The sequence below is a fragment of the Tachysurus vachellii genome, chromosome 3 (genome assembly GCF_030014155.1).
Source record: "Tachysurus vachellii isolate PV-2020 chromosome 3, HZAU_Pvac_v1, whole genome shotgun sequence".
Classification (NCBI taxonomy): Eukaryota; Metazoa; Chordata; class Actinopteri; order Siluriformes; family Bagridae; genus Tachysurus; species Tachysurus vachellii.
This window is the reverse complement of record NC_083462.1, coordinates 6,152,359-6,172,726: the sequence shown is the minus strand read 5'-3', so window position 1 is coordinate 6,172,726 and position 20,368 is coordinate 6,152,359. Positions and strand designations below refer to the sequence as shown.

The following is a 20,368-nucleotide window of genomic DNA, read 5'->3' as shown; positions in this document are numbered from 1 at the left end:
AACCAGACTCAAGGGGAACCCATCCTCATATGGGTGACACTAGATGGTGTGGTTACAGATATACAAGTACAGTATCACAGAGTCCAACTGGAGCTGGTAGATCTGTAGATGTCTCAGGATTCTCACAGAGTCTGCCTCATCTCAGTGGAGGTCCAAAAACTTCATCACACGGAAGACGATTGGAGCTGGTACAATGTCAGGGTGTCTCGGCATGGGTAGAAAAAGAGAAGAGCAGTGCAGAGGGGATTAACATATCTGCTGTTCATAAAAATGTGCAAGTCTAGTGTAATAGTGCACAATATGATGGGATGTGTTATGTGTACGCCTGACTAAAGAGATGAGTTTTTAATCTACATTTAAACTGGGAAAGTGTGTCTGAGCCCCGAACACTATCAGGAAGACTATTCCAGAGTTTGGGAGCTAAATAAGAGAACGCTCTGCTGCCTTTAGTAGACTTAGATATTCTGGGAACTACCAGAAGTCCTGAGTTTTGTGATCTCAGAGAGCGTGAAGGGTTGTAACGTGTTAGAAGACTAGTTAGATACATAGGAGCTAAACCATTAAGAGCTTTGTATGTAAGTAGCAGCAGTTTGTAATCGATTCTAAACTTAACAGGTAGCCAGTGTAGAGATGATAAAATTGGGGTTATATGGTCATACTTTCTTGTCCTAGTGAGAACTCTGGCAGCTGCATTTTGGACTAACTGTAGCCTATTTATTAAAGATGCAGGACAACCACCTAGTAACGCATTACAATAGTCCAGACACTTTTGTATAAATATAAGATTCCAAGACATAGCTGAAACTGTAAGTTCTAATTTGATCCTTAAGCGACAGATATGGATAAAAAGGTGTATAAAATTCATTCACCAGAATTTTAATACCAAAATATACTAAATGACATTTACAATATTTTTCATTCGCATATAAATCTGACATATGCCGGAGTGCTGTGTGTCTGTGTAAAAAAAAACATGTCCAATCAGATTAGAGCAGTTACAGTATAGGTCTGAGCTGAGTGCTTCACCACGGTGATGATGCCGCAATGAATCATGGGATTTTTATTAGCAGGTCACCAATCAATGCACTCTATTTTTCCAAACCTCAGATCCACACTGTGCCTAAACGAGCGCTCTTGACCTACTTTATATAAACACACAAGGCAAACGTTTAAGCCCACTGTCAGGGTTGCGGGGATAAAAACAGACCCAAATGCAGGATAGATAAAATAAACTGATTTATTGACTAAAAAACACAAAACAAGGACGCAGACGATACCAGACATGACAAAATACTTGACAGGAGACAATACAAACGACGACAAGGATTCCGCCAGACCAAGACCCAGCAGGATAGCACCAGCCTGGACCGACTGTGGGTTTTTCTGCTCTGTTCATCCCTGTACTTCTGTTGTTTGTGTGACATCAGTCTGCATCTGTTCCGGTGAGGGACGCCGCTCCACTTCCGGTTTCCCGCGGAGGACACCGCCTCACTTCTCGCCAGCGGATGATGTCACCAGCCCGAGGTTTGTTTGTTTTTTTTGGTGTCCTGCGACATCACCCCACACCTGTTCCGGTGGGGGATGTCGATTCACTTTCTGGTTTCCCGTGGAGGACGCCGCCTCACTCCCTGTCCGCAGGAGGTGTTGCAGGCCCTATATTTTGCCCTATGGATATTTTTGTTTCTTTTTTGCTGCCCTCCCTGCCGTTCTGGTTTTCGAGACGTGGGTCTGGTCGCGGTGTGTCAGGGTTCAGCTTGGCTTCGCTCTGCCCTTCTGCTCGGCTGTGGCCTTCGGGATATAATAAAATACCAAGATATGAATTTCGCTCTATTCTTCTCAACTTCTTTAATATCACACACATCATGTATCATATATTAAAGTTTACTATTGATTCAGTATAATACTGTGTTTAGTTATTTCCTTGTTTGTAAATGCATTAGATTTTTTAAAGCTTAATAATAAACTTAATATTACATTTTCATGCAGTTTTGTGCCCTGCGATGGGTTGGCACTCCGTCCAGGGTGTATCCTGCCTTGATGCCTGATGATGCCTGAATGAATGAATGCAGTTTTGTTTGCACATATAAAAAAGTGCAGAATGAAAAATAAAACTTACAGGATGGAATAAAATTACAGGGTCTTTAAAGTGGACTTTTCCTGTTCACTTGGTGTCTTTCTGTTATGGAGTAACACCAGGAAAACAAGTGCCTCTTATTTTATTTCCTGGTTTATTGTCATATAAACCCCTTTATAAGAAATTATTCACATTTTCCAAAGAGAGAGAAAACTGTATGCATAACTGAAGGTGAAACATCAGTTCTGGAAGAAGAAAATAACACAAATGAATTCTGCTTGCTAGTGTGAACTGAGGCTGAGACCTAGAGGCTTAACCTGAGATCACACTAGCAAGCAGAAGTCACGCATTTCATGTGTTGTGAAGCAATGGTGAGGTTCAGAAATACAAGCTGTCTATGAAGATATGAGTTTTGATCTCTGCAAAATGGACAATAGTGAAAACTATCACTTTCCAACAGGTAGATATCTGATATGTTTATACATGTAAAAATATTTACAGTAAATACATGTTTGATATCGTTTACATGAAGTGTTGTAAATGACAAGAATTTCACTGCTCATTATCAGACACAGAGGATGATATTTATGTGAATACAGAAGACTGTCGCTCAGAGCTGAAAAAATCAGGTATGTGTTTGTTTGGTGATTAAATACTGATACTGAGAACTAGTGAGGTTAGTGAATGAGGACAACAACAACATAAATAAAAAAACAACAACAATTCAGCCTAGTGTTATGTCACACATAGTAACCAGCTCAGGATTCAAAATTTTTATATAAATATTACAAAATATTTTTTATAATGGGACAAATCTAATTAAAAATAACTATCAAACCTATTAAAAATATCTAATCTAATATTTATCTATATTTCATCAATGTTATATTGAAAAAATAAATGGGAAAAAGCAACAAAAATAGTTTTATTTCCCTAACTCCATAACACAGTCTAGATCTGACTCTAGTACAAAAATGTATGAAATAACTAACGCTTTTCTCTCAGATATCTCTGACCGCACTGAGCTGAAAGACAAGAAGAAACCAGGAAAGATCTTCAGATCTGCTTTTGGTCTCCTCCTAATACTTGGTGTTTTATTAACACTCTGTGTTGTAGGGATCCTTTGTAAGTGTTAAGTTGTGCTTATCATCTTTATCTTTGTTCTCAATCATCAAATCATAATAAAGTGTCTCCTTTTATCCATCAAGTGAGATGAATTCATCCTAGCATGAAAAACTTACATTTCTTTACTTAATTATACATTTAGTTTTTATTGTTCTGTAAATGAATTTAACCCTGAGTATTTTTCTTCAACAGATCACAACAAAGTGGTTTCTTATGAGATATTAAGTGAGCAGTATTCTAATGTTAGTGAAACATTGATGACGCAGGAACATGAAGTCAAGGGTAAGTGTGTATTAGAGCTTCCTGTTTCCTTTAATAGTTTGCTGTAGCTGCAGTTTACATGTGGGTTAAAAACTCAACAGTTTTGTGCTTCTTATTTTCTAATAGTAATTCTAGTAATTGTCCCTCTTATAATTATTTTTTCTGGTTTATTCTCATTATCTAAAAACCCTTTTGCATCAGAAATTATTATCTTTGCCTTAGAGATAAAAAAACTGTATAAAGCACTGAAGGTGGAGCATCAGCAAGCTCAGGAGGATCTCGCTGCATGCAGTGGTAAGATTCTCACCATCATTATAGGCAGATAGATACAGTGGTGTGAAAAAGTGTTGGCCCCTTCCTGTTTTTTTTTACACTTTAATGTTTCAGATCATCAAACAAATTAAAATATTAGTCAAAGATAACACAAGTAAACACAACATGCAGTTTTTATTATTAAGGGAATGTACACAGTTGAAACCAGATCTTTACATACACTTCAGAAAAAAACACAAATACTTTTATTTCTTTACTGTCATACATTAAATCAGAGTAAACTTTTTCTGTTTTAAATCAATAAATATTAACATATTTTTTTGCATTTGTTAAATGTCAGAATCGAGCGAGGGAGAATTTTTATGTATTTTTATGATCACTTCCATCAAAGTCAGAAGTATACATACACTTCCTTAGTATTTGGTGGAATTGCCCCGAAACGGTTTCACTTGGGCCAAACGTTTTGGGTATCCTAGTTTGCTGGAATTTTGGCCCACTCGTCTTGACAGAACTGGTGTAACTGGGTCAGGTTTGTAGGCCTTCTTGCTTGCACTCGCCTTTTCAATGCCATCCACAAATTTTCTATGGGATTGAGATCAGGGCTTTGTGATGGCAGCTTCAATACCTTGACTTTGTTGTCCTTAAGCCACTTTGTAACTAATTTGGAGGTATGCTTGGGGTCATTGTCCATTTGGAAGACCCATTTGCGCCCAAGCTCTAACTTCCTGGCTGATGTCTTCAGATGTTGCTTTAATATATCCACATAATTTTCTTTTCTCATGATGCCATCTATTTTGTAAAGTGCACCAGTCCCTTCTGCAGCAAAGCAGCCCCACAACATTATACTACCACCCCCATACTTCACAGTTGGGATGGTGTTCTGAGGCTTCAAAGCTTCACCCTTTTTTCTCCAAATATACCGTTTATCATTATGGCCGAACAGTTCAATTTTTAGTTTCCACAGACCACAGGACATGTCTCCAGAAATTAAGATTTTTTCTCCCATGTGCAGTTGCAAACTGTAGTCTGGCTTTTTTATGGTGGTTTTAAAGTAATGGCTTTCTCCTCCCAGAGTAACCTTCCAGCTCATGGCGGTACAGTATTCGTTTTACTGTGGATAATGACACTGTCTTACCAGTTTCAGCCAGCATCTTCACAAGATCTTTTGCTGTTGTCCTGGGGTTGATTCGCACATTTCGCACCAAAATACGTTCCTCTCTGGGACTCAGACTCCGTCTCCTTCCTGAGCGCTATGATGGTTGTACATTCCCATGTTAGGGAATTATAGTAGTCCCATTATACTTGCGTATTATTGTCTGAACGGATGAACGTGGGACCTTCAGGCATCTGGAAATTGCACCTAAGGATGAGCCACACTTGTGGAGGTCAACAATTCTTTTTCTGATGTCTTGGTGGATTTCTCTTGATTTTCCCATGACGTCAAAGAAAGAGGCTCTGTGTTCATTTATATGCGGTGAGGTGTGCATTTATATGCAGCCACAGGTGTGCCACCAATTAACTCAAATGGAATCAATTAACTTATCAGAAGCTTCTTAAACTCAGAATGGAATCATCTGGAGTTTTATTTTGTTTAAAGGCACGATAAACTTAGTGTATGTATACTTCTGACTTTGATGAAAGTGATAATAAAAATACATAAAAATTCTCTCTCGCTCGATTCTGACATTTAACAAATGCAAAAAAAAATATGTTAATATTTATTGATTTAAAACAGAAAAAGTTTACTCTGATTTAAAGTATGACAGTAAAGAAATAAAAGTTTTTGTGTTTTTTTCTGAAGTGTATGTAAAGATCTGGTTTCAACTACAGTATATATATATTCAACTATATACTACTGTATATGGTTCATGTGTGATTTAATTATGCTCAACTTTATAATTTCTTAAATGATATTGAATACAAAAGTGTGAAGCATCAGGAACACATCTCTGCCTGCAATGATAAGACTAGTCCTTTACTCTGGTTTACTCGAATCCTTCATCAGAAGCACTTCTATTTTGTTTTAGAGACTGAAAGATTGTATAGAAATAAAAAACTGAAGGCAAAGCATCATCAAAAAACATTTGCATCAAAATATTTTTTTGTTTTGTTTTAGAGACAGAGAAACTGATTGGGATTCTGAAGGCAACATACCAGCAAGCTCATGAACGTCTGTCTGCATGCAATGGTAAGGCTTTATCCTGGTGGTACCTACTCCAAGGGGAAGTTATTTTAAGCCTTAATGCATGTGATCCTGCATGTTAGGGAGGTCATTTGTTAATGGAACACAATATTATTATTATTATCATATATTAAATCATGTATTGTAGTGTGTAGTGTATGTGCAGCAGAAGGGAAGATGCCACCTGAAGCAAGGATGGAACCCGGATCTCCAGGTTAAAGGCTGAATTTTCAGAAGATCAAACCCACACACAGGATAAAACCCTGACACAGCTTTATTCATTTAAAATAAAACTAGCACAAAAACACGACTTGACCATGATTCAAAACTAATGAAACATAAGTTAACAAGAACATGACTACTACATGGATACCTGAGATCACAATGCAGTCAAATATATATGAGAAAACATGAGGGTAAATAGAGAAGAGGTGACACAGCAGTACAACACACCTGGGGAACACCTATGGTTAAACATCCACCTGCACCCCCTCTGGTGGTCTGTCAGGGAAGTGTCCCAGTAGCTCCTGATAGTATGTATTAAGTAGAAACAAGATGTTTCACATAACTGTAAAATTTGTTATGTAGTTATTATATGATCTGATTTCATAACTGATCTTTTTTTAAACTGCTCGAAAAAGGAAAACAAAACTGTACAGTTTGTGAGGAAGGATGGAATTCTCTTGGTTTAAAGTGTTACTACTTCTCCACTCATACACTGAACTGGACACAGAGTCGAGATTACTGTGTGGAGAAAGGAGGCCACATGGTGATTATAACCAGCCAAACTGAACAGGTGAGTGTAGAGCTTCTCTTTATAATTTAATCTAATCATTTATTTATTTAATATAATTGTTTTCTACATTAGGGCTTTTTATTCTCACAAATTAAAAAAACACACTGGATTGGCTTGAATGACTTGGAGACTGAGGGTCAGTGGATGTGGGTGAACAACCAGCCCTTAAATAAGACGGGTGTAACGTAAGGACAGTGTTCACCTCTTAACCTCTTCTTGTCTTCACACTAAACTCATTTTACTATTACAAAGCTCCAGCAATGTACAAAGTCTATAAACTCATTTACAAGTTCCAGCAATGCATATACTAATTATTTCCATAAAATGTATTAATTATTTAAGAAACTTATTACAGTTATGTTTTATGTATGTAGGTTCTGGTTTAGTTCTCCAGGGGGAGCAAATGAGCCTGATAACTGGACAAAGATGGACCCTTCTGGAGAGAATTGTGCTGCTCTGGGGGATGCAAATGGTAACTTACATAAATGGTTTGATGCTTCTTGTAGTACAATGAAAAAGTACATCTGTGAAAAGTAAAAGACTTTTCTCTTACATTTGAGTCTGCAAATACTTGTTTTTATGAATGGAGGATGATTCTTGGTTGTTGACTATAAATATTTGATATTAAAAAACAGCTAACATGAAGTTTACCTATTCACTGTATATATTTTCAAACTCCATAAAGTTTCACTTTTCTGCCACAGTGAAAAATATTGTATTTTTTAGCTTGTCTTAACCACTAGAACATCAGTAGATCATGTTTGTGGATTTTCTCCTTCTGTTTGTGGAAATCTTTTAAATTGTACTGTAGGGATGAACATGTGTCTATTTTATGAATGAAGTGTGTCCAGATTATGTTAGCTGAAGCTAGATGTAACCTTAAGTTGCTTTGAATAAAGAAATTTAAGAATTAATAAAATTACATGACTTGGAAAAAACAGATTGGTTATATCTTTAATTTAATTACTTAAAATTTCCATCTGTTAATTTTCTCTAAACAAGTGAAAATGATGGAAAAAAGGTGGAAACTAAATAAAAAGAATAGAAGCGCGTGTGTGCGTGTGTGTGTGTGTGTGTGTGTGTGTGTGTGTGTGTGTGTGTACTCTGGGTTTTTGAGTCGATTTGAGAATGATCTGAAGCTTCACCCCAGTCAGCAAATTTCCTTTGGCCCAGATTAGGGCCAGATAAACAGCTAAACTGTGGCCCAGATTAGTTTGTGTTTGCCCGGCCCAGACAACGCCCACATCTCCTTTGCCAAAACCGAAGCAAAGCAGTGCCATAAGTCTACCAAGCATGAGCCAAATGTAATTTTATCTGGCCCAAATATCGCACACCGCTTCTTTGCCAGAACTAAACCAAAGGAGAGACATAACTCCACCAAACATGAGCCAAATACAATTTAATGTGGCCCATATGTGAGCCTTATATGCAATTTTAGTATGGTTGAGTTCTATTAAAATCTAACAGCCCATATGTGCCCCACATGCAGCTGACAGTATGTAAAAGTCTTATTAACTCAAAGGTAAATGAAACACTCAACAACAAATGTTGGCTTACAACGCTTTCATAAGTATTTGTATGGTTGGAAGTTTACCATCGTGACAGATCATAAACCCTTGTTGTCTTTGTTTAACCTTTGCATAACCTTGATTACAGCAGAACAGGTGAGAAGTTGGACACAAAAAGATCCAGTGTTATCTAGAGTGAGAGAAATGGTGCAACGAGGATTCCTGCAGGATTTAATAGGAACAGAGTTTGTCCCATTCACATCAAGAAAAGATGAATTAAGTGTACAGGATGGTTGTGTGCTTTGGGGGGCTCGTGTAATCATTCCCAGTGTGGGTAGATCAGAAGTCCTGAAACAACTGCATCAGTGTCACCCTGGAGTGGCTAGGATGAAAGCGTTAGCCCGAAGTTATGTATGGTGGCCTAAATTGGACCAGGATGTGGAAAGGTTAGTTAAAACCTGTCGTATCTGTCAAGAACATAGAAACGTTCCAGCTGTAGCTCCACTGCATCCCTGGAATTGGCCCGAAAAACCATGGCAAAGATTGCATGTAGATTATGCAGGACCCTTCATGGGAAAAATGTTTTTGGTCTTGATTGATGCACATTCAAAATGGATGGATGTGTATCCGGTGAACTCCGCTACATCTGCCGTAACTATTGAATGTTTGCGTACTAGCTTCAGTACCCATGGACTACCTGAACTGGTGGTATCAGATAATGCCACTTGTTTTGTGAGTGTGGAATTCAAAGAGTTCCTAAAGAAAAATGGAATACGACATGTTACTTCTGCACCCTATCATGCTTCCAGTAATGGGTTAGTAGAATGGGCCGTGCAAATTGTTAAAGGCATGTTAAAAAAATGTGTTGAAGGAACAATGGCAACTAAATTGGCTCGAGTTTTGTTCAGTTACAGAATTAGTCCTCAGACCACCACAGGACTTTCTCCAGCTGAACTGTTGCATGGATGGAAATTGCGATGTTCTTTGGATTTTATACATCCTGATTTAACAAGGAAGATTCAGGAACGACAACAAAAGCAAAAAGTTCATCATGACAAAAAGGCCCATGAACGTAGCTTTGGTGTTGGCGATCCAGTACTTGTTCGGAATTTTACTTATGGACCAAAATGGATTCCGGGGCATATTGAAACTGTGACTGGACCACTGTCTTGTAAAGTGATGCTGGGTGATGGAAGAGTGGTCCGAAGACACGTGGATCAAATTCTGGCCCGACAGAAATTGCTTGTGAACCTTTCAGAGGAGGTTATGAACTGTAAATATCCTGATTTGGACTTCTCTGATAACTCCGCTCCTGTAGTGACTAAAGAGACTGGTGGAACAGAGGATGAGGACATTTCTAGTGAGACTAATCCCCTTGAATTAATTGGGGATACTGCTCAACCTGGTGAGATAACCACTGAATCACTGACAAAATCCTTTAGCCCTGTTGTGAGACGGTCACAGAGGACCAGGAAATTGCCTGGTCATTTAAAAGATTATGACCTGATGTTTAAAAAAAAAAATAAAAAAATATGTTGTAACATGATTGTTGAATGACGTTTATTGTATTGTGATTCATGAAGGAATATTGTAAACTTGGGGGGGGGGGTGTGTTTTGAGCTATGGTTGATATCTAATCTATTGCCAATCTATTGAAAACAATCTATTGCCGTTTTACCAGGGTTAAATACAACAAAGAAGACGGTGCTAATTGCAGATATAATCCACCTGTGATTCTGTGAAATGCCTATGTATGGTTTGCTGCTGGTTACCCTTGAGTAAACATTTTTCCCTCTAGACTAGACCTGCCTCTGTCAAGTTATTACAGTTATATAAACTCTTTTATAACGTCTTTTGTTTTAACAAGTGTGTTATCAAAACCCTTCAAATAAGAATAAAGGTAATGTTGAACTGAGATTTTACAGCATGTTTAACTCTGCCAATTCTACATAATATCAAGTATGTGTCACTGTATGTACACGACAGAGACTCGAGGACTACGAATAGTGACATTAAAGATGTCATTTTAATAATAAGGAGCAGGTAAATCACACATACATACAACGTAGTAAAGACGATAACCGACAATGAGTACAGACAGTGGTGATGAGTATAAATAGAGTCCGGGTGAACAGACAGGTGAAGACGGGACACAAACATGGTGGATGACGGGGTGCAAAGGATGATGGGTAATGTAGTCCGGTGAATGAGGGTAGATCACAGGGGAAACGTTACAGTATGCTGATAGGTACGATCTTTATTTAATGGGCTGCTCTTTCATTATTGCACTAATTTTACGTTTTTATGTGTTGTCAAGAATGAGCAAGAAACAGACAGCCTAGGTTTGTCAGGGCAGATTCAGTATGTCACACAAGAAGCTTTACAGGTGAGAATATGTGGCTTTTAAGGGTACTGTCCCAGTGGCAAGCTGTTCTATTTCTTTCTTTCTGTTTTATAATCATAACGCATATAAAGCATGATTTAAAAAAATCATGATTAAAAATAAAACCTGTTATTTACACAAGGGTTAACTGGAAAAAAAAAAAACATAACAATAGAAAAAGACATGCACACTTTAATGTAAAAACACACCAACACAGATAGCAGAAATGTCACGTTTAAGTCCAAAGACGATGAAGAAGATTCAAATAGACGTGTTTTTACTAACACAAAATAAACTCAAACACAATGATGACAAAATAAATAAGTCTCTATGTGCAGACGACAGAGAAACAGATTCCAAGGGACCGTCTGCAAAGTGCAAAACCCGAAAAGCGAATACTAAAAAACAGTCAATAACTTCACTGTAATACACTGTACTGTCACCAGCTCACACATCACTGATGTCCTGATAGTTATACTACAACACTTATTTTGGTGTTTGAATTTGGTGACAGTGTATTACAGTGAAGTTATTGACTGTTTTTCTTATTCGCTTTTCGGGTTTTGCACTTTGCAGACAGTCCCTTGGAATCTGACTCAGGTGTTCGCACATGACTTATGTATTTGAGGAAAATTGGGTTGTAGCTGCCTCTCTACATTACTACGATAGAAAAGAGGTGTTATTTGTGTAATAAGAGAGTTTAGCTCAGGAGTTATTGACTCGGGGAAACTCGAATCTGTGAATATGCGGCCAACTTTACTTAAGTACTGTTGATTTATAGCCAAAAACATCGGAATTTAAAACGGCAAACCAGCAGACCCTTAGCGTACATTAAACTGTTGTTAAACTGAGGAAAATATTAGCTAATTTGACCCCTTCCTCAATTAAACTAATAACTAAACTATTAATAACAAGCAATATTCACACATAATGCTGTACATTTTAATTATATGACTTCAAAAAAAAGCCAATCACTTACCTGAACGTAGCCCATAGATATCTATACATAGATGTAGCATTGGGGTCCTAAAAATGCGTCAAAACCGCCACCATCTTTGTACAGTGCTCTTGTACTTCAAATGCATGCACGATGCCAGACTTCTGTGCTGCGTTTGGATGTTCAGACAAAAGAGATATAAAAACCAGACAGCAAAGGGAATACATTTCACAAGTGAGAATGTGTTTTATGATATTGAATGTTACGGCATTACGGCATATATTTCTGGTTACGTTGGTTTGTTTCAGTCCTTGGTTAACGACCACAGCTAATCCATGCTAGTTACCCATTAGTTTTTGACAGTTAGGAAAACAGACAATGTTTGTAGATTCCGAAGCTCTTAATAAGGACATTAAAATTGACCCCATGATTTTTTGCTTAAAGATGAAGACCCAACTTTTTATATGTTTTGTAAGATTCCCTTATCTGTTAAACATATTTTATTAGATTGTCCTGGACTTAACACAAACAGAATGCTCTTTATCAAGTTACTGTACTTCTCTTAAGGACATATTTAATGACATTATGTCTGAAAAGGGTTTGGATTTTTTTATCATATGTTAATTAAAAAAATGTTTAATATGACTTGCTGTTTATATTTGTTTTGTTTTTATTGTATTTATATGATATTTGTGTTTTTGTAATTGAATTTTTGCCATGAAAATAGCTTTGATTGCTGACATGGCATTAAATAAAATAATCAGAATCTGAATCTGTTTGTAGATTCCCAAGTGATAAACAGAGATGTCAGTCATGGACAAGTTGCAGGGATACTAAACACTTTTTTTTTAATGGTTAATTCAGCTGACAGTCCTGGAAGGATGTCACCAAATTGCAAATTGCTTTGTGTATCATATTTAATAAACCATTCATTCATTCATTCATTTTCTACCGCTTATCCGAACTACCTCGGGTCACGGGGAGCCTGTGCCTATCTCAGGCGTCATCGGGCATCAAGGCAGGATACACCCTGGACGGAGTGCCAACCCATCGCAGGATTTAATAAACCAATACAAGTTAAATGTTTAAATGAACATGTATAGTCACACCATTGTAGCAGTGTTGCATGCAGTAGGCCTCGTATGCAAAGGCATCATTAAGGCCCTCCGTTCTCTCCCAGACAAACAGCAGTAATTAATGTTTCAAGGCAATAGAAGCAATAACCAGTAGCAACTAATAGTTGCAGTTACTAACTTGTACAAAGGAGGGACTTCCTACTTTTAAAGAAAAGCAGCAAAAATATAGCTTTTTTCCATAACACACACACACATACACACACACACACACACACACACACTGTAACAGCCAACTTATCTAAACTAACTTAGGAGAACTTATCGGCGGTGTAACGAGAGCCACGGTAGATGATATGTTTGTTCTGCCTTTTTGTTATAGTTTTGTTATTTATTTCTATATTTGTGATGGTTATTAAGAGTTAAAACACGCGTGTTGCCTATACACCTGGCATTAAATGTGTGGATTGCAGACTCTTCGCCTTCAAGCTTTTTCATTTCCTGGGAATAGCTAATTATCTGGGTCAAAGCAGAATTATCTGCTAATATTTGTGTATGACTTGCTGTAGAAATATTATTCATGATATAAAGTGCAGTTCGATGAGTGTTTACAACTTTGAGCTTTGTCTGCTACATCAGCCATGAAAACTAAGAAGCCTGAAAAGTTCTCTGTCCCAAAACAAAGCTTGTCGGAAGCTTCGTTTACCTGCAGCATGATGTATTAAAAGAAAATTACCAGATGGCATGAAGTAATGAATGCGGTATAACACATGGCTAAAGATGTGTACAGAAATGTACACTGAGGTCAGATGTTATAAAGTCAAACAGGACGTGCGAACCATTCATCCAAAATATACAGAGATATGAATGTTGCTCTATATCCAGTGCAATCGTATTAATCTTATCGACTTCTTTAATATCACACACGTCATGTGATATATTTAAGTTAACTATTGATTCAATATAATACTGTGTTTGCTTATTTCCTTGTTTGTAAATGCATTCGATTTTTTAAAGCTTAATAATAAGCTTAATATTACATTTTCGTGCAGTTTTGTTTGTACATATAAAAAAGGTGCAGAATGAAAAATGACACTAACAGGATGGAATAAAATTACAGGGTCTGTAAAGTGGTCTTTTCCTGTTCACTTGGTGTCTTTCTGTTGAGGAGTAACACCAGGAAAACTAGTTTGAGTGCCTCAGTTTTTCCCTGGTTTATTGTCATTTTAACCCTTTTATCAGAACTGATTATCTTTTGCCATAGAGATTGAAAAACTGTATGATTAACTGAAGGTGAAACACCAGCAAGTTCAGGAAGAAGAAAACCACATTGATGGTGACTGCTTGCTATTCTATACTGAGAGTGAGACCAAGAGGCTTTACCTGAGTTCACACTAGCAAGCAGAAGTCACGCATTTCATGTGTTGTGAAGCAATAGCAAGGTTCAGAAATGCAAGCTGTCTATGAAGAAATAAGATTTGATCACTGCAAAATGGACAATAGTGAAAACTATCATTCTCCAACAGGTAGATATCTGAAATGTTTATACATGTAAAAATACTTACATACATGTTTGATGGTTAAGTTTGATATCGTTTACATGAAGTGTTGTAAATGACAAGCTTTTCACTGCTCATTATCAGACACAGAGGATGATGTTTATGTCACTATAGAAGACTGTCGCGCAGAGCTGAAAAACTCAGGTATGTGTTTGTTTGGTGATTAAATACTGATACTGAGAAGAACTAGTGAGGTTAGTGAATGAACAAAAAAAATACAATTTAATCTACAAAGATGACAAAATAGATAGTAGTTACAGTAAAAATGTTTTCCTCCAACAGGCAGAAATCTGAACAAGTGCTGTAAATGATGAGCACCGTGTAAAACGCTCATAATCACACACACAGAGGACGATGTTTATGTAAATACACAGGACAGAAAACGCACAACTACTTCTTTCTTTTATCATTATACTAATTATCTCCAGATGTCTTGTGTTAATGTGGGAGAACCTGCCAGAAGGACAGTCATCAGTTCTCCAACAACAGCTTTTTAATTTCCTTCCTTCCTTATGATATCTTATGATTTCAACCATATATAGCTGTTGCAGTACACAGTGAAATGAGAAAACGTTTCTCCAGGACTATGGTGCCACACTAAAAAAGAGCTAAGCACTTAGTAGTCCTAGCCACATAAAGACAAAACAAACAAGACAGACAGGACAGTGCAGGACAAAAGACAGAGCAGGACAAAAAATGACAAGACAATACAAAAAAGACAATACACAAGAGACAATAGACAGAAACGGCACCAGTGTAAATACTGTATATTCAACAATATTGCGTGTGCAGAAACACTGGAATGACACAGTGTATAACACAGTGTTATAGCAGCAGTTACATGAAATATTGTAAAGTATTGTGCAAAACAGCAAAGAACTGAAATGTCAGACAGAATGTGCAAATAGCAAAAAGTGTGCAAAAAGCATGTAAACAGAATCGATGGATATACAATACATTGAAATATACTCCATATATCGATGGAGTGTGTATTTAATGTACTGTATATCTGTGCAGTCCATAGAATTAATGTGTGTGTGTGTTGTGCTCAGTACAGTTCAGTTATTAAGGAGTCTGATGGCTTATGGAAAGAAACTGAGAGCCACATTTACACCACACACTGTTAGCTTTGCGGATGCAGCGTGTGGTGTAAATGTCCATGATAGAGGGAAGAGACACTCCAATGATCTTCTTGGATGTCCTCACTATCCGCTGCAGGGACTTGCGATTCGAGATGGTACAGTTCCCAAACCAGACAGTGATGCATCTGCTCAGAATGCTCTCAATGGTCCCTCTGTAAAAATTAGTCAGGATGGGGGGAGGGAGATGTGCCTTTCTTAGCCTTTGTAAGAAGTAGAGACACTGCTGGGCTTTCTTGGTGATGGAGCTGGTGCTGAGTGACCAGGTGAAGTTCTCCGCTAGATGAACACCAAGAAATTTGGTGCTCCTGACGATCTCTACAGATGATCCGTCAATGTTCAGCATAGAGTGGTCGCTCTGTGTTCTCCGGAATTCAACAACCATCTCTTTGGTTTTATCAACATTCAGAGACAGGTTGTTGGCTCTACTCCAGGCAGTTAGCTGTTGCACCTCCTCTCTTTATGCTGAATTGTCGTTCTTGCTGATGAGACCCACCCCGGTCGTGTCATTGGCGTGTCATTGTCGTGAGTCAGCAGAGTGAACAGCAGTGGACTGAGCACGCAGCCTTGGGGGGCTCCAGTGCTCAGTGTGGTGGTGCTGATGTTCCCGATCCGGACTGACTGAGGTCTCCCAGTCAGGACGTCCAGGATCCAGTTGAAGAGGGAGGTGTTCAGTCACAGCAGACTCAGCTTCCCAATCAGGTGCTGAGGGATGATAGTATTGAATGCTGAAATAAAGTCTATGAACAGCATTCGTACGTACGTGTCTTTATTGTCCTGGTGGGTGAGGGCTAAATGAAGGGCCGTGGCAATGGCATCGTCTGTCGAGCGTTTTGGACGATGAGCGAACTGTAGGGAGTCCAGTGAGGGTGGTAACTGGACAGACACACAAAAGGTTTCCACAAAAACAAGTTTTGTTATATTGTAAAACAGGTAAATGTATGTACACAACTGTACAAAGGTTTGACTTCAGGATGGTCCAAGGCTGAAATAGTACATTTTTTAAAAAAGTTTCACCTACAACATTTCCTGGAAAAATGAAGTTCAGGTTAATTATCCAACAGGTAAACATCTGAAACTGCTATTAATATTTAGATGTTGTAAATATATGTGATCAGGCATCATAAATTACAAGGAGTTTTTAATTGTTAGGATCACAAGCAGTGGATTATGACAATGTGAACACACAGCAGCTGCATGCAAAGACTAAACAACGCACAGGTATGTGTTTGTACTCATTATACTCATTATCTCACTTCTACTTGTATAATTTATTAACTAAAACATGTTTAATATTTAGCTTCATCTAGTTACAACATCATCATATCTGCTCTTGGTCTTCTGCTGCTTGGAGCTTTAGTGTCACTCTGTGCTGTAGGGATCTTGTGTGAGTATTAAATAGCACTTTAATCTGTTGTTCTCATTCAACTAATTACGATAAATAAAATAATTTGATGGTTAAGTTAGAAGGATTCCTTTTACAGGCCATTTATACTAGAACTATACAACACATTACAATAGAATGTTTATGTACCTTTGGTGCTTGGCCCCTAGAAACGTTTTCATTCATCTATGTCTGAGTTTAGCCCTGATGTTCTTGTTCAACAGATCACAATAAAGTTGTTTCCACTGAGATATTAAGTGAAGGACACGAGAACACTACAGCCAAACTGATGGGGCTAAAATACAAAGCCACCGGTAAGAGGTTTCTGAGGTTTTCCTGTTTGCTTCAGCAGCCAGCTGTTAGTCTTCATCATGTCCCAAAAGTCTCCATACAAACACTTTTTAGCTAATTCACATTTCATTTGTCACATATACAAACAAACACACAGTACAACGTGCAGTGAAATGTTTTTTCACTGTCTAATATAAGATATATATAATAAAAATAGTTACGGATAAAAAATAGAAATAGAATCATCTGTATACAAACTAAGTAATATATGCCACCTAGTGGTTATATTGTGTTTCATGTGTGATTTACTTATACTCATCAGCTGCTTTAAGATCAAACACATCACATATGATTTATTAAATGATATTGAATACGAAAGTGTGAAGCATCAGGAACACATCTCTGCCTGCAATGATAAGACTAGTCCTTTCCTCTGGTTTACTCGAATCCTTCATCAGAAGCACTTCTTTTTTGTTTTAGAGATAGAGAAACTGATTGGGATGCTGAAGGCAAAATACCAGCAAGCTCATGAACGTCTGTCTGCATGCAATGGTAAGGCTTTATCCTGCTGGTACCTACTCCAAGGGGAAGTTATTTTAAGCCTTAATGCATGTGATCCTGCATGTTAGGGAGGTCATTTGTTAATGGAACACAATATTATTATTATTATTATTATTATTATTATTATTATTATTATTATTATTATTATTATTATTATATATTAAATCATGTATTGTAGTGTGTAGTGTATGTGCAGCAGAAGGGAAGATGCCACCTAAAGCAAGGATCGAACCCGGATCTCCAGGTTATAGGCTGAATTTACAGAAAATCAAACCCACACACAGCATAAAACCCTGACACAGCTTTATTCATTTAAAATAAAACTAGCACAAAAACACGACTTGACCATGATTCAAAACTAATGAAACATAGCTTAACAAGAACATGACTACTACATGGATACCTGAGATCACAATGCAGTCAAATATATATGAGAAAACATGAGGGTAAATAGAGAAGAGGTGACACAGCAGTACAACACACCTGGGGAACACCTATGGTTAAACAGTCGCCAGCACCCCCTCTGGTGGTCTGTCAGGGAAGTGTCCCAGTAGCTCCTGATAGTATGTTTTAAGTAGAAACAAGATGTTTCATATAACTGTAAAATTTGTTATGTAGTTATTATATGATCTCATTTCATAACATCTTTTTTTAAACTGCTCGAAAAAGGAAAACAAAACTGTACACTTTGTGAGGAAGGATGGAATTCTCTTGGTTTAAAGTGTTACTACTTCTCCACTCATACATTGAACTGGACACAGAGTCGAGATTACTGTGTGGATAAAGGAGGCCACATGGTGATTATAACCAGCCAAACTTAACAGGTGAGTGTAGAGCTTCTCTTTATAATTTAATCTAATCATTTATTTATTTAATAAAATTGTTTTCTACATTAGATCTTTTTATTCTCAAAAATTAAAAAGACACACTGGATTGGCTTGAATGACTTGGAGACTGAGGGTCAGTGGATGTGGGTGAACAACCAGCCCTTAAATGAGACGGGCGTAACGTAAGGACTGTGTTCACTCACACACACAATTTCTCATTAACCTCTTCTTGTCTTCACACTAAACTCATTTTACTATTACAGTCTATATTAAATCTGTATATACTCATTTATGTATTAAATAAATTTAATATTCAAGACACTTATTACAGTTTTTATGTCTTATGTATGTAGGTTCTGGTTTAGTTCTCCAGGGGGAGCAAATGAGCCTGATAACTGGACAAAGATGGATCCTTCTGGAGAGAACTGTGCTGCTCTGGGGGATGCAAATGGTAACATACATAAATGGTTTGATGCTTCTTGTAGTACAATGAAAAAGTACATCTGTGAAAAGTAAAAGACTTTTCTCTTACATTTGAGTCTGCAAATACTTGTTTTTATGAATGGAGCACCTAGAGGCAGCACAAGTACGTTGTCTTCTAAGGGATGAAATGTTTGACTGTTTTGAGCGCAGCATTATAGGCTCAGGGAAGAGCCTATTCTTTTAGTACAATCAAAAAGTACATCTGTGAAAAGTAAAAGTCTTTCACTTACATTTGAGTCTGCAAACACTTGTTTTTATTAATGGAGGACGATTCTTGGTTGTTGACTATAAATATTTGATATTGAACAGCTAACATGAAGTTTAACTATAGTTTATTTTTTATTTTTTTATACTTGGATCATGTGTGTGGATTTTCTCCTTCTGCCTGTGGAAACCTTTTAAATTGTACTGGAGGGATGAACATGTGTCTATTTTATGAATGAAGTGTGTCCAGATTATGTTAGCTGAAGCTAGATGTAACCTTAAGTTGCTTTGAATAAAGAAATTTAATAAAATTGTACATGGCTGGGGAAAAAACTGATTTGTTATATCTTTAATTTCATTACTTTAAATTTCCATCTGTTCATCTTCTCTAAAAAAGTACTCTGGGGTAGTCACCTAGAGACGATTTGAGGATGATCTGAAGCTTCACCTCAGAATGTTCGGACACCAGAGTAATAAAACAGAAGACACACTGTGTGCACAACTTTGATGTTAATAGTAACAGGAGACATTAAAATAAAACTGAAGTAACACAACACAAGGCTTTCTTTAGGTAACTAACATTTATGGCTGTTGCAAAGAATTAGGTAGCTATATTCAGTGTTGTAATGTAACGGAGTACAAATACTTCGTTACCGTGCTTAAATAGAAATGTCATATCTGTAAATATCTGTTTTACTTCGCTATTTAAATTTATGTCAACTTTCACTTTTACTCCACTACATTTCCTAGATAAAATGTATACTTTTATTCAGTTATATTTCCAATAAGCATCTTCGTTACTCGTTACTACAAAGTAAAATCAGAAGAAATGTGTGCGTCAGAGCTGGAGGCATTTATCTATAACGGCGGCAACCAAAAGCAACCACTATTCTTATTACCAGAGTTGATAGCACAAACAAAATATTAATGCAATATCAATACTAAATAAAAATAACATTTATTGATTTGGTCTTTGTCTTGTGAATATTTATTTTATTAATGACTGCATTCATTGCACACTGTTTGTAGAGAACGCACACATACATGAACTGATCATGCATAAAATTTTGGTGTCCACTTTTTCCATTTAATAATACCATAACGTTTGGCTTACTATGTAGTCATATAATATATAGTCATATAATATATAATATAAAACTCTTCTTGTTTTAAATTCTCACTGAGGGCTAAAACCCCCTAAAGATGAAACCCTAGAGCCGCCCCTGCTCTTATGTCTACTGAAAATCACTGAAATTTTACTTTTTACTTTTACTTCAAATACTTAAGTACATTAAATATCAGAAAATT

The 20,368-nt window shown here is 37.1% G+C and overlaps 2 protein-coding genes across 2 annotated transcripts; both read left to right on the top strand.

Moving 5' to 3' along the window:
• Nucleotides 1-2,405: 2,405 nt before the first annotated feature.
• Nucleotides 2,406-7,649, top strand: LOC132842720 (C-type lectin domain family 4 member F-like). The gene is made up of 9 exons (XM_060865551.1): nucleotides 2,406-2,534; nucleotides 2,644-2,703; nucleotides 3,080-3,199; nucleotides 3,392-3,481; nucleotides 3,683-3,754; nucleotides 5,850-5,921; nucleotides 6,557-6,711; nucleotides 6,784-6,896; nucleotides 7,086-7,649. The coding sequence occupies exons 1-9, from the start codon at nucleotides 2,480-2,482 to the stop codon at nucleotides 7,246-7,248; spliced, it is 900 nt and encodes a 299-aa protein (XP_060721534.1). The 5' UTR covers nucleotides 2,406-2,479; the 3' UTR covers nucleotides 7,249-7,649.
• Nucleotides 7,650-14,075: 6,426 nt separating this feature from the next.
• LOC132842718 (C-type lectin domain family 1 member B-like) lies at nucleotides 14,076-18,548 on the top strand. Its single transcript, XM_060865549.1, has 8 exons — nucleotides 14,076-14,138; nucleotides 14,256-14,315; nucleotides 16,463-16,531; nucleotides 16,611-16,697; nucleotides 16,919-17,008; nucleotides 17,466-17,537; nucleotides 18,216-18,370; nucleotides 18,470-18,548. The coding sequence occupies exons 1-7, from the start codon at nucleotides 14,105-14,107 to the stop codon at nucleotides 18,365-18,367; spliced, it is 564 nt and encodes a 187-aa protein (XP_060721532.1). The 5' UTR covers nucleotides 14,076-14,104; the 3' UTR covers nucleotides 18,368-18,370; nucleotides 18,470-18,548.
• The last annotated feature ends 1,820 nt before the right edge of the window (nucleotides 18,549-20,368 follow it).

Coding starts and splice junctions, on each gene's coding strand:
- LOC132842720 (XM_060865551.1), top strand. CDS start 2,480: ATGAGTTTTGATCTCTGCAAAATGGACAATAGTGAAAACTATCACTTT. Junction 2,704..3,079: donor CTCAGAGCTGAAAAAATCAG/GTATGTGTTTGT, acceptor CTTTTCTCTCAG/ATATCTCTGACCGCACTGAG. Junction 6,897..7,085: donor TTAAATAAGACGGGTGTAAC/GTAAGGACAGTG, acceptor TTATGTATGTAG/GTTCTGGTTTAGTTCTCCAG.
- LOC132842718 (XM_060865549.1), top strand. CDS start 14,105: ATGGACAATAGTGAAAACTATCATTCTCCAACAG. Junction 17,009..17,465: donor GCTAAAATACAAAGCCACCG/GTAAGAGGTTTC, acceptor TTTTTGTTTTAG/AGATAGAGAAACTGATTGGG. Junction 17,538..18,215: donor ACGTCTGTCTGCATGCAATG/GTAAGGCTTTAT, acceptor TGCTCGAAAAAG/GAAAACAAAACTGTACACTT.